The sequence below is a fragment of the Rousettus aegyptiacus genome, unplaced genomic scaffold, assembly GCF_014176215.1.
Source record: "Rousettus aegyptiacus isolate mRouAeg1 unplaced genomic scaffold, mRouAeg1.p scaffold_m13_p_12, whole genome shotgun sequence".
Taxonomy (NCBI): Eukaryota; Metazoa; Chordata; class Mammalia; order Chiroptera; family Pteropodidae; genus Rousettus; species Rousettus aegyptiacus.
The window spans coordinates 83,349,055-83,362,218 of record NW_023416287.1 but is presented as its reverse complement, the minus strand read 5'-3'; the positions used below and the strand labels follow the sequence as shown (position 1 = coordinate 83,362,218).

The 13,164-nt window shown below is 44.9% G+C and overlaps 1 protein-coding gene across 20 annotated transcripts in view; it reads right to left on the bottom strand.

Moving 5' to 3' along the window:
• ZNF532 (zinc finger protein 532) overlaps window positions 1-13,164 on the bottom strand; it is an 89,974-nt gene that overhangs the window by 18,330 nt on the left and 58,480 nt on the right. For 18 of the 20 annotated variants that reach the window (XM_016129148.2, XM_016129152.2, XM_016129153.2 and 15 more), the window contains 2 exons: window positions 8,871-9,033; window positions 5,204-5,485 (listed from right to left, as the gene is read on the bottom strand). The exons of 1 other annotated variant lie outside the window; for it this stretch is intronic. In XM_016129148.2, coding sequence (XP_015984634.2) covers window positions 5,204-5,485; window positions 8,871-9,033 — 445 coding nt within the window. The remainder of the gene's footprint in view (window positions 1-5,203; window positions 5,486-8,870; window positions 9,034-13,164) is intronic. One more of the 20 variants, XM_036230099.1, reaches the window with a different exon arrangement.

Here is a 13,164-nt window from a genome sequence, read left to right as displayed (position 1 = left end):
AGACCCCTGCAGCCACCGGGGAAGGGGACCAGGGAGAGGAGAACTGCTGGTCTGTGACAGTGACAGAAGTCAGTCCCTGGCTGTGAGCGATGTTTTTAATAACAATGTTCTTAAGCCAGGGAGTCCCAGCACATTCACCCAAAGCGGAGGAGACAGGGCCAGGACTCAGATTTGTTCCACCTGGCGAGGGTACCGGCCCAGCATTAGGAGAGCCTCTCCCTCCTGACACCGAGTACCGTGCGAGGGATAAACAGGAAGGGCCCAGGAGGAAGTGCCTTCCTCAGTCTGCAAAGCAATAGCGGCCCTGGTGGGTGACGCGCCGCGAATGCCCACGCATCTGCCAACATCTGCGTCACCCTGGGGGCAGCAAGCACCCAGCTCCCACCCGTTACTTCTTACTCGCCTTGCCGGGGACTGGCTTTGCGGAGAAGGACGCCATGGGCGCTGTGTTTCCAGTGCGAAGACGCAACCTGACACCTGTCGCGCCGGCACGTTAAGGGATTTTCTCATTCCTCTTTAACGAGTCCATGCTGGCCCCTTCCCTTTTGGCCAGTCGTTCTGGCCAAAGGCTCCCATCTGCCAGGCAGCAGGGCAAAGCGGCAGGTCCAACCTTTGGCTATAAAAAGCAGTGAGTGTAACTGGCCGCACTCACGGTCCAGCACAGCCCCGCTAACCAGCGCTCTGGTTAATTCGTTCCTCGTTACTGAGAGGCCCTGCTCCCTGAGGACTCCCAGGGGCTGGCAGGGGCCCCTTGCGTGTGCATCACTCCGGGTTTCTGAAACTCTTTCTTCAGGAAGAGCCTCTATGTCCCTGGAAGGCCACCGCTGGCTACCATCCGGCCAGACCCCAAACTCATCCCAGGCAGTGGCCAGGACATACGAGCCACTCCAAAGCATCCCATGACTCTGCAGGGGAATTTATGAGATCCATTAACGACACCGAAGCGCTATTAACCACAACTGCCACGCACTCCAGTTAAGCATCAGGTCCCCAGTGAAGAATAGACTACTACTCTTGACATTTTTCCAGAAGCACAAACAGTCATTCATTCATTCATTCATTCAATGACGCCATAAACAACTTTAACCAAGACTGAATGCCTAAATTAAAGTGATGATGGATAGAAAATCATATATTTGCTGTTTCGTATCTGTAATAAAAGATTCAATGAAATTAAAATTAATCAGCTTTTGCAATGCCGAGCTTTTCTGCTCTGCCGAGTCGCTCTTTCAGCATAGCGCTCGAGGCTGGACTGACTCCTGCGTCTGCTGTGTACCGGCCATGGGCGCTGGGGTGACAAGTCACTGAGCCTCCCTTTCCTCGTCTGTCAAATGAGGTCAGAGACAGCACCTACCCTCATGAGCCCGTTTCCGGGGTAAGTGAGGTAATAAACACCGCATGCCACCCGGCAAGCCCTCGGTCAGTGTCAGCCACCCCCGTCACTGCCGTCACCGCCGCGCCCTCCAAATTAGACCCAGTTACCAAAATCGTCAATCAAGGGAACCTTCCCAGTTCGCTGGTTCGGAACATTTACACACACACACGGCGCTGTCTCACCGGGCAAGCTGGTAAAAGCAGACCTTCCCGATAACCGCCAGCCTGGCAGAAGCAAACGCCTACGCTCACCCGAGACACTTGGCCGAACGTACTTTTCAAATCCCTCATATGTGTGGAGCGTATTTGGATCTCATCTGAAACCCAAAAAGACTGCAGGCTGCTTGTCACCTCACACACAGTTCCCTCTGGGTGCCTACAACACAGGACACTGTGAGGTCACTAAAGCACACATGACTCCCATTGTTCAAAACAACAGGAAGTTACAGCTAAGAGGGAGTCAGTGTCTTCCAAATCAGCACCTACTGTTGATCTGCTAATTCGAGAAATATTTTTCAGCTGACCACGAGCCAGGGTTGGGAACTGAAGAGAGGAAGAAACGATAAAATGTCTAATGGGAGTGGCACCCACCATGTCCTGGTGAGTACACATAAAGGAAGCGCACGTTGCCACGGAAACGCAGGAAGACGACCTGTTGAGTCTGAGGCAGGCACCACGAAAGGCTTTCCACATGAGGTGATGTCTCGGCTGAGAGCTAGAGGACTAAGAGGAGTCGGCCACCTGAAAGGTGGGGGCTTTCAAGCGAATGGATGCCCCAGAGACAGGTGAGCAGTGTCCAAGGCACCTCTGGTCGTTGCGTTTGTCTCGTGTGCGCCGTCTGAGGCATGGCTACAGCAAGGGGTGGATCAGGGGAGACCCAGGAAGCCAGTGGACGACCCTGAGTGCAATGAGGACGTAACACTTAGCACAGTCAGAGCTGCTCTTTAAAAAACCTTGTCCTGGCTGGAGTGAAAACGACAATCCGGGCAAGAACTAACAGTGGCCTGAACGAAGACACATGGGTGGGCTGAAGGGTATGAAGTGAATGGATGGGGAGAGGGCTGGGTAGAAGGCAGGCAGTGCCAGGTCATGCTGGACGCCAAGCCTGGACTGCAGAATCCTGGGGGGGGGGGGGGGGGGGGGCTCCTTGCTGGGCGGGCTTAAAGCTTCTCTGAGTTATCCAAGAAGCCGACACTTGATAAGTGGTTGGATTTCGGAGACCGGAATGCAGACGAGAAACCACAGCTGGAGACAGAGATTTGGAAGTTATCTGCACATTTATACGAGAAGTGAAGTTATGAGAGTAACTGAAATTCCCCAGAGACGGACAGTTAAAAGCTTCCAGCACAGAAACCTGACGACGGTCTGGCAACCACGAGAAAACGCGGGAGCGCAGCGTTCGACACTTAGGGTAGAAAATTCTTTGAGGAAGAACTTGCCAGTCGTGGGAAATACTGCAGTGAGGTCAACCGAGGTAAAAAGTCCAAAAAAAAATGTCCCCCGGACTCAACGACGAGGTCACAAGTGAAGTGGGTCTGGCGACAAAGGCGAAGCCAAAGCCCAAAGGTGGTGGGCCGAGGGTCGAGGGTCGAGGGGCAAAGTGCGGCTGGCAAGGTGCTTGCTTGGCTGTCTGAAGGGAAGAGAAAAGACAGAGCACAGAGCGTTTGAAGTCTAGGGTTCGAATGCAAGAGAGGCGACGTGAGTATTCTGATGGGAGGGAGGGAGGAAGAATGGGAACAGACGGCCGTGTGTCTGTCCAGGTGGGACGCCTGGAGGTGGGGGTCCTGACTCTGTGCAGCATTTCTTTCTCCCTTCCTCCTCCCCCCAACACCCCACTCCCGCATCTCCCTTTAGCTCTTTCAGGAGGCCGAGTGGACGGAACCGAAACTGCAACCTAATCTGAGGTGCCTCATTCCAAAAGCAGGGGCTCGACTTCTTCAAAGCTGATCCTAAAATCCTCCTAAGCCAAGCGTTTCCTCTGGGAGGGACCACGGCTCTGACACATGCTGCGACTCTCGCACGCTGGCTTCAGGGCGGGCTCCGCGCTGCAGCCCAAGGCCAACCGTTTAAGTGCCTGTTAAGTTTGATTTTATACTCTAGGCCCGATAATTGTCAGACGTGCCAGACAAAGAAACGAGGAATTCTGACATGTTCCAGGATGGTTCCAGAGATCTCAAATGCACAAGAAATAAACGGACTGAACAGCTAAGTAATTATGGTCTGCTCCTGTTTCAACATTCGTGAAATCCAGTTTGGGCGCCAAGAAAAGATCTCTCCTAGAGTCATCACATCAGATTCTGAAAGAACGACTGGCAGGGTATTTACACGGTAGGCTTAGCGAGGATTGACCCTTGAGAACTACCGAATATTGACAATGAATACTGTGAGAGGCTATGGCCTATTTGGAGAGCCTGAAGTTGAGATGATGAAATAAGCAATGAGCTACTAAAGCCATATATATTCCGTAAGTAACTAATTTTTATATGAGGAGACACTGAATTAAGTACAGTTAGACCAAATAAAATAAAAACATCTCTTTGCAGTTTGCGATCATTGTGATTGATGTTCAAAGGCAGGTTTATACCGTTTGGAGGTTGGAGGGTAGCGAGATAAAACACTGTTAGCTTCATGAGCAGTTCAAATAAATAGTGCAAATAGATAAATTAAATTACAGAGTAACACTCAAGCACTTCGAGGAACAAACTCTTCAAAGATATAGTGTATACTAATTACAAACCAATTCCTGTGCACTGTTTCCATAGGTTCCCCAAGAATTGCTATCTGGGTGATTAGCATGAGTTAGGCAATAAAATGGTTTCTTTAAAAGCACAATGTCTCTGAAGCCACTAATCAATCTTAGTAACACCAAACGTAGGACAAAATGGTATTATGTGCCCCGGGATGTGATACAAAAAGAATACAGCATCTATAATGTACATTTGTCTAAAAAAAAAAATCAAACTGAATCTAACCAAATTTCTAACAATTATGGGATAAAGAGAAGCAGGTTAAATAATGTGAAAAGGAAGCCATTACCCAAATCCAGAAATCTGGGGGACAATCTACAGGAAATACACCCCAGTTTTTCCAACAACTCGACAGCACATTAAATAGAAAATTGCTATACAGTATGAGGGATTTACGTTACATAAGAACCAAGGTAATGCAGACTTTCTCTGGATTCTGACCGTAACACACCAGTTTTGAGATAATCATAATAATATTAAAAAATAATCTTGCTAGTTACATTAAGTCTAATAATGGTTATTTTTTAAAATTTCATATTAGTTGGATATATGTGCTTATTGTTTTAAAAAGAGAAAGAATATACATATTGCAACTCAGAAATTTCAGTGATTTTGTTACAGAACTTCTGGATATTTAAGGATGAGGTCCCTCTTCCCACTACCAAATTCAGGAAATAATCACATGAGTCATATAAATGCTACTAGCAGTTTTTAAAACTCTACTTTCTTCCTCTCCTGCTTTCTTCCTTACTTGTCACTGGGTCAAGAGGTAAATTCAGACATTTTTAACTCTGGTTCCCCTTCGTCCTCAGTCTCCTCGGGAAGGGGGCAGGTGACTCCGTGCCAGCCTTCAGGGGTGCAGGTGCAAGTGGAGGCGATTACTAGCCAAATCACGGAGCAAAGAAGGACGGGGAAGCGTCCACTTCACAGATAAAGAAACTGAGGTTCAGGGACACTGGGTGATGTTGGAGGTCACCCCGCTAACGATTCCTGACAGAGCCCAACCCAACGCACCCAGGTGCTGGAGGTCACGTCCGTCGGTCCAGCGCTCTCCCTCATGCTAACGCAGCTTCCGCTCTTACCTTCCCGTGCTCCTTCCTCACGTGGGAAATGTAAACGTCCCTTTGGGTGAACAGGCGGTCACACTCCCAGCACGTCCACCCGGGACTGGCCACTTTCTTGGGTTCCACTGATTTCTTCACAGGAGATGGGGATTTCTTTTCCAACTTCTCTTTTCCGTTCATAGATCTCGTGTCCTCCTTGTTCTGATTTGCTGAGTTTTGAGTTGTAGGCTTAATGCTCAAAGGCAAGTTTATGCCCAAGTTTGGCGGCCCTTCGATACTTTTCAATGTTCCGTGCATAGACTACGTTATGAAAAGAAAAGAAATTCTATCACAAATCACACCGCTCAGGGAAAGCACATGTGGACTATCTTAATACATAACAGACATTTTTATGTGACTTTATATTCATTCAGAAATATTTATTATATGTGAAGAAAATTTAAGCAAAATGTATGCTTAAAAAAAAGGAGAAAGTATTACTTTGAGGTCAACTATAATTAAAAAATAAATTTAAAGAGTTAAAGAAGTATTAACTTTTATGACTGCTATTAAGATATGCATTTCTAGTTCCAAATTATTTTTAAAAACTTATTTGCTTATGCCATCTTAAAATTCTTTAAAGAAAGACTTCTGTACTAAATCCGAATTATTCCTGGCACTCTATCCCTCCTGTTCCACAGTGAATCCACCCTATGACAGACCGTTTCTGGTTTCACATCTACCCAGAAACGTTTCAACAGGCTAACGTGTCGGTGGGTGCTTAAGACTGTCAGCTAACTAACGGCAACAAACCTAAGACTGATACATGAATGGCAAACCCTTCTCTCTCCCCTTCATGCCTTTCGCATTCTTGGAATACCTGTAACAGTTTGGGTTTTCACTGAGGTTTCAGGAGGTAATGTTAATCTCCCTACAGGCTATCCCAATCCATCCCTCCTCACTGACAGCACCCAGACTTGTGAACTATACACAGTGGATACTGAAAAAGCCTTTTGGAACTGCTTCGCTATTTATTCTCATTAACCTCAACCGCTATCTTCAACTTAAAACTCTCAGGACTTCATATTCTTCTGGGGCACTTTGATTCTAAAGACCGGCTCACTTTGGTTTTTGGTTTGTGTGCTAGAAGCATGGAGTCCAAAACAAACACAAAACAAAAACAAAAAGCAAGGAAGCAAGAAAGTCTGCGCCTCAATGTACAATTCATCTGTGCACAGGGTCTTCGATCGGCGTTCAGGCTCGTACCAGCCTGAGTTCGTGAGCCAACAAATAAAGAAGACACCCCGCGACACACGGCTCCCACGGTGCATCAGCACGCCTAGGTCTCCCCTATCGGAGTCCCGGCTCCACCCTCCTTCCTGAGTGTGCGAGTAAGAAGCTGTTCCTTCGGCGTACATTCCATCATACTTTCTAAAAGGCAAGGTCTTCTCGAAACAGCACTGAGAAGTGGCCAACCTTCTTCAATACTGTCTTATGCCAGAAGGGAAAAAGGAGGGTTCTATAATTTTCTTGTGAGCAGAGGTTAGAGGTCTACCCTTTTAAAAAAGGCCTAAGCTGCATGTCCAATGTCCTTTTGTAAAAAGAAAATCCGGGGCGAGACGTGACGTCTTCATAGCCACAGAGTGTGCTCTGGCTTCTTGTCTGCCACGCAGGGCAGGGGCTTCTGTGTTTACATGGCCTTTTTCAAAACAAAATGCGTGTTTTCACATCTTTAACCACTTAAATCCCCCCCAAAACCAAAACCCAAAACCTTCTAATAAGCTTTTCTTAAGTTTCTAGGCACACACGTCCTTCCTAACTGAAAAGCTGAAGGTAAAGTATTAGAGTGTGCTTTCTGTAAGAGAACCTCCTTGGGCTCGAGAGAAGCTACAGAGAAGTAGCGAATAATCCTGCCATGGCAAGAGCGTGACCGAATGTGCGCGGACGTGAGAATTTCTAACTGATTTTATTTTCGCATTGGAAGTAAAAGTAAGATTATTTATTAAAAACAAATGTTTAAGAAAAGAAATATCACTTAATTACTTTAGAATTGATTTTTCCCGTAGCTCCGGTAACAATAGAGGATAACTTATTGTCGAATGACTGTAACTCGAAAGTTTACTGTAAATGCACCTGCCAGTGAGGAGCGCAGGGGCCTGCCCCGTGAAGAAGCACTCCGTTAAGTGCTGTGCTGTAAAGGCTGAAATGAAGAAACACAATTCTTTCCTCCTTGGGGCCCCAGGATTTCACTGTTCCTCTCAGTCTGTTTCTTGGGTCCTTGTATTCCTCCAAATTCACTATTAATGCAAGGAAGACCCCCAACCTCAAATTCCACGACCCCATTTCCAGAAGTCAAGATGAGCTCCAGAAAGCAAATTCCTTAAAAGCCTCTTAAAGAAGCAACTTTTTCTTTCTCCCCTGCTCCCTGTCATATATAGTATGTTAAAATAATTGGGTCTAATTCCCTAAATGTCCCTACATTTTTAGAAGCACTTTTTAGTTTTTCCTATTTCGTTCATGAAATATTTACTGTGAAGATAATTTTGTAATTTTAGAAAAAAATCTTTAAATACTTTAAGAGGATTTTATTGTTCTTCAAGTAAGAATGATGACGCATACCTCCCATGCTTCTGACTGACCCTAATAATGCCACACGGCCACTACCTCCACCTGGCCTCTAACGTGGAGACTCCCAGAGATGTGAAGGCCTCTGAGACAGGAGGTCACGCCACGTGGGCTCACATTCACTCAACAGGAAATTCCAAGGATTCATAGTCCATTCGCGTAACTAAGAGGACACTAGACTAAGGCAGAGACTTGATTTGCTCTTTAAACTGACCTTTTTTGTGTAATATATTAAAAAAAAAAAAAGAAAGAAAAACTAAGAGAAAGAGATTGACTTCATGATAATATTGGGTCTGTTGTTTCTCTTTTTAAAAAAGTTTAATCACTTTAATCTCTGAGAGCTGATGGACATTATCTCCTAATCGCACAGGAATAAAACTGCTTCACCTATCACAGTGGACAGGTAAGAGGCCAAACTAAGCTGCCCTTAGTGAGCTTAAAAGGCTAGAGAGAGGTTTAAGTGCCCCCTTTAGGGCTGGATAATGCATGATCCAAAATGGACATTTGCTCATGTCATTAACTGAACACCCACCCACCAGACATTGTGCTGTGTCTGGTCCTCTCATAGTCAATTTACATGCAGTCTTGATAGAAATAAAAAGAAGATCAAAATATCCAGGGGCATCCATTAGAATGCAAACTTAACGGCCTAAGTAATTTTAAGGGAAAAATCCTCATTTTTCTAAATACCCCAACATTTATACAAATTACACAATTTGTCAGAGCTCCTGTCTATTTCTAAATCCTACACACCACCGAGTTCTCAAAAATGTTAAATTCAAAGTCATCATGTTCACAGAGAGAAAAAAAAGAACCCTTTGTTGTTCTTCCAGTATCAGCGCATGCACTGGTTACTTCGCATTCATCTTTCATGGTATGCAGATCGGGACTCGGGAATAAAGAGCACATCCCTCAGTCAAGTGAGCATGTGAAGTCGGCACGTTGTGACTTGCTCTCCGCCCGCCATTAGCATCTACCCCTTCCCTTGACATGCTCTATCGTAATCTGCAGCTCAGCCTTGATTCGGCACCAATGAACGGATCTGCAATTCACTTAAAGGACAGGAGAGACGCGCACACACCTTGATATGGTCCATCATGAGTTGCTTCTGTGCATATAAAAGAGAACAATCTGGACACTTGAAAACAGACACCTTCTGGTTTTCGATGTGTTGGTCAAAGTGGCGATACAGCAGAGTTTGCAGGGTAAATACAGTGTCGCACATGGAACACTTATATATTATTCTAAAATAGAGGAGTACATGGAAATGTCAGTCAGCCCTCATCTCTCAAGCCTAAGACACTGCTACTAACTTCTCATCACTCAAGAATTCAGGAGGCAGAAGCAGTTGAGAACACATAAACACAATTAAAAGAAACAAACTTTTGAAGGCAACTGGTATCACTCAAGTGCAGGTCGGTCTTAACATTTTAGGTAAAGATACATTCAACCACATTTACTTCGAAGTCTAAATTAATGACCATTGTATGACTTACAGATTTACAACTGACACGTTTTTATAAGGTTTTCACTCGTTAGTTACTTTAACACCAGCAAATGCACCCTTGGTTTTTTCTTTGTTTTTGAGGGTTCTTTTTTTTAAGATCAGACAAGGAACACAGCTCCATGGTGGTACCCTAACTTGAAAAAAGATTTTGATTAATGAACTAAGCCAGCTCAACTCCCATAACTGCACAAACTGTTACTTGTTCCAAGTTTTCTTTTAGACTTAGTAGCAGTTTTACACTTGAACGTCATCATTCTATTCTTGACACAGGAAGCCCCACGGAAGTCCCGCACTTCAACACCCGAATGTCCATCATGCTTTAAGTGGTTTAAAATACTGTCCACTGCAAACCATTTTGGGACCTATCAAAAAACCTCCTTCAATTAATTTCACAAATTTAAACCTTCAGAAGGCAATCCCCTGGATCCATCGACACCTTCCACTAAAGCTCGAGAGTCTGGCGAAGCGAAGTTCCTCCACTCCCCGCTATGACCTTCGCCTCCAGGGACGGTGACAGGCCACGGTGAGCGTGTGTGCCCACGGTAGGGCACCCTTTCTTTGGTAACTATTCCAGGTTGTCCTGGTCCTTAGGGGGAGGCCCTAGAAGACCTGAGTGTCCTTTGAAGAATGATGAGACTAGGCACAAAGAATCCTAGGAAGCAGCTTAAGAAAATAGCAGAGAAACACTAACTGAAGATGAAAGTCAGAAATGAAAAAACAAAGAAACGCTGAGGTTTCATCTGATGCTTCCGTGGCAAAGCTAAAGAAAAGGAAAGCCTCTTGAACCCACTTATCCTTCCTCCTGGGGTCTTAAGAGAACACTTCTCATGTACCTTCAAACCTCGCTGCATTTCATTGTCAAAAAATTACATATTTAATTTTTTTTTCCACATAAGATTTATAGATTTAATTGGAGTGGGTGACACTTGTTTTTACAAGGTCTTGACATGTTACTTTGGCACAGAGCACAAGCACTATTGATTGGGATGGGAGTATTCTTTAAGATCAGACAAAGGTTTCACCAGACAGCTAAAAGGTGGACGCTAACGGAGTGGCATCATTAACTTTACCAGGTGTGGCAAAGATATTCATTTCCTGTTTTAAATAGCTTAGATTTGTAAATATTCTCACAATATAAGTACTTAAATGAGAGCAGCTCTGTAAAAAAATTTTTAAGAATGTTGCAGACATATACCAATGACATGAAAAGATTTTCATGAAAATTAAAACCACAGGAAATGAGACAGTATGTATGATGCGATTACATTTTTTAAAGGGAGTGGGAAAAAACCCAAAAGGCATATGGCTCGTTATCCCTGCTGAATGATCATATGTGTACTCCTTTCATTGTTTTGCTCGTCTGTATTTCCTGATTTTTTTGTAATCAGCACACGACAATAAGACAAAAAGAACAGCTTCTAGAAAAGAACTAAGATTTACTAGCTGTGCTAAAAATTTTCTCAGGATTCTGTTCTTACATTTTCAGAAATAACTATTTCATAAAAATGGCATGGCTCATTTTATTCATGCTTTGGAGTAGGGTTTTGTTTGTTTTGATTTGCGGCCTTCTAGTAAAGAGAGCACAGAGAATCAACTTACTTAGGCATTTTTCTGAGGAACAGGTTGTTAGTATAATAGCAGAATTCTGCCCCATGAACTAACAACTATGAAAGGGGAACAGCGACTTTTACAGGGAATGGGGGACGCCGACTGGACTGGATGGCGGCGGTTAGCAACATCGCCACTACAAGGATAGGTAAGCTTTGCGTATCCCCAACGTGACGTGATGAGAAGATTCTGGCCGAGGGTGCCACTTACGGCAACTGAAACTCTCCGGGACCAAGTGCTAACCCTGAAAATGGACGTAAAAGCGAATGAATAAAGGGGTTCTAAGCTCTGACATCGCGAACCTCCTCCAGCGCCACTGGCTGAACCTAACCAGGTGTACGTGCGCCATCCCGAGCACCGCGCCAGCCCTGCCCCCTGCGTCAGGCGAATCCACGCTACCAGCCACTTCACAGATGGGACCCTGCGACTCGGACGAGAGAATCTGCTTCACGTGTGTCAGTCCCGGGGCCATTGAGCAAACTCAGCTTCGTCCAACTCCAAAGTCCTCCACTGGGCCGTGACTCTACTTCCACACGCATTTTAGTTCTCAGGAACTTGTTCAAAATCCGTCTCTAATGCAATTCTTAACTTTGGAGTTCTCATGTATCCACTTAATATACGTTTAGAAGTGGCAAATAAAAAGGCACAAAGCAGCAAAAGAAACTGCTATGTATCATCAGATGTCAAGGAAAATACAGAAACAGATGCAATACTGCGTCATCATAAAATCCACTCATGGACACTGAAAATGATCTCAAATGACCCAAAAAAAGACTAACGGGTGTTCAAAGCTTCCTTTTTCAGGGCAGGGAGACGTGCCTGACCAGACACTGGAAAACAGGGAGCAAAGCACTAGAAGAGGCCGAGTACCGAGCGACACCCACATAAATGTTCACTAAGAAAAAGAAATCTGGTGCCGTGCTTTTCAAACCGAGGAGGGGGCCTACCGGGCTTTATGGGTATATTTTCAGACTTCCATATATTCTCTAAAGAAGATGGGGGGGGGGGGATTTTTTACATTAGTCTTTAAAAATTAATATAAATCATTTGCATAATTCTTACTCATTTGCATACAACCACTGCTAGGAGATTTCAGCGCCTGAGGCTCCACTAGAGTGGGGGCCACTGATTGATTTCATGCTCATCTAAACAGAACGGAGATGGATTTGATGCCAAAAGAACGCTTTTGGGTCAAACGTAGGCCGAACGGCCTTCCAGCGTGGTGCAGGAAGGGCTTCTAGGAGGTGGAACGGAGGAGGGTGGTGGGAAAGAGTAATCTCAAGGCACAGTTCAGCGGGTGACAAGCCACGGGGCCTGAGGAGCAGCACCTGGTGCCGCCGCCGGGCCTCGGTGGAGCCCAGCACCGGTCGTCACCCGAATCAGTGCTGCTGACTTAAAGTTCACCGATTGGGGAGTTTCGTTGCACTGTATTTGTAAATTTGCTTTATAGTTTAAAACGCAGTAATCGAAGCCCATCTTTAGGCTTGGCACACTCATTAAAGGAACCACTGTCGTCAAAAACGTGTTAAGAAAATACTGGAATGATGTTTTCTTACACGTTACTCGCACTTGAGGAATATTGTTTTAGCTTATTTTAATCGTTTGCTGCCCTGTATTTCCAGGTAACAACTAATGTTCCAGGTTTCATGCACACTTCAGTGAATGAAGTTTTTTTATTTGAATAAAGGCCCAATCAAAACTATGTTCACTGGGGGGAAGATAACGTTGGTGTCCAGGAGTCTGACTGCCACAAATACAAATACCAAGACTGTTCAATGTCATTCATTGGATTCAACACACCAAGCTGTGTCTTGATCCTCTAATCTGTAAGCTGTCTCATTTTGAGGATCTACAAAGATCAGAGTGAAGGTCTTATTAGAATAAAACTTCACTTTATCATAGTCTTTTAGTAAACAGTCATTTCTGTAGTGTTTAGTCAATAACGTTTCCCTACAACTAAATGTTACAATAAAAGCCAGACAATATAATATGGCATACCTGCATATCTTCTCCCTAATACTTCCTTGATTATGGAGTTATGGGCAAAAACACTCCACTAGATTTGACGCTGCAAATCTATTATAATTATCAAATCCTACAGTGCCGTAAATAATACAGGGGAAAAAGTGAACATGACCATTCGTCTCTAATCCAGCGCTATTATGTGCACAAAATAAAGGGGGTGTGCGGAGGGGGGACGTGGGAAGAAACGAATGGCACAGAGCCCCTCCGTGCCCCAGATGTGGGGACCGTGTGCTAG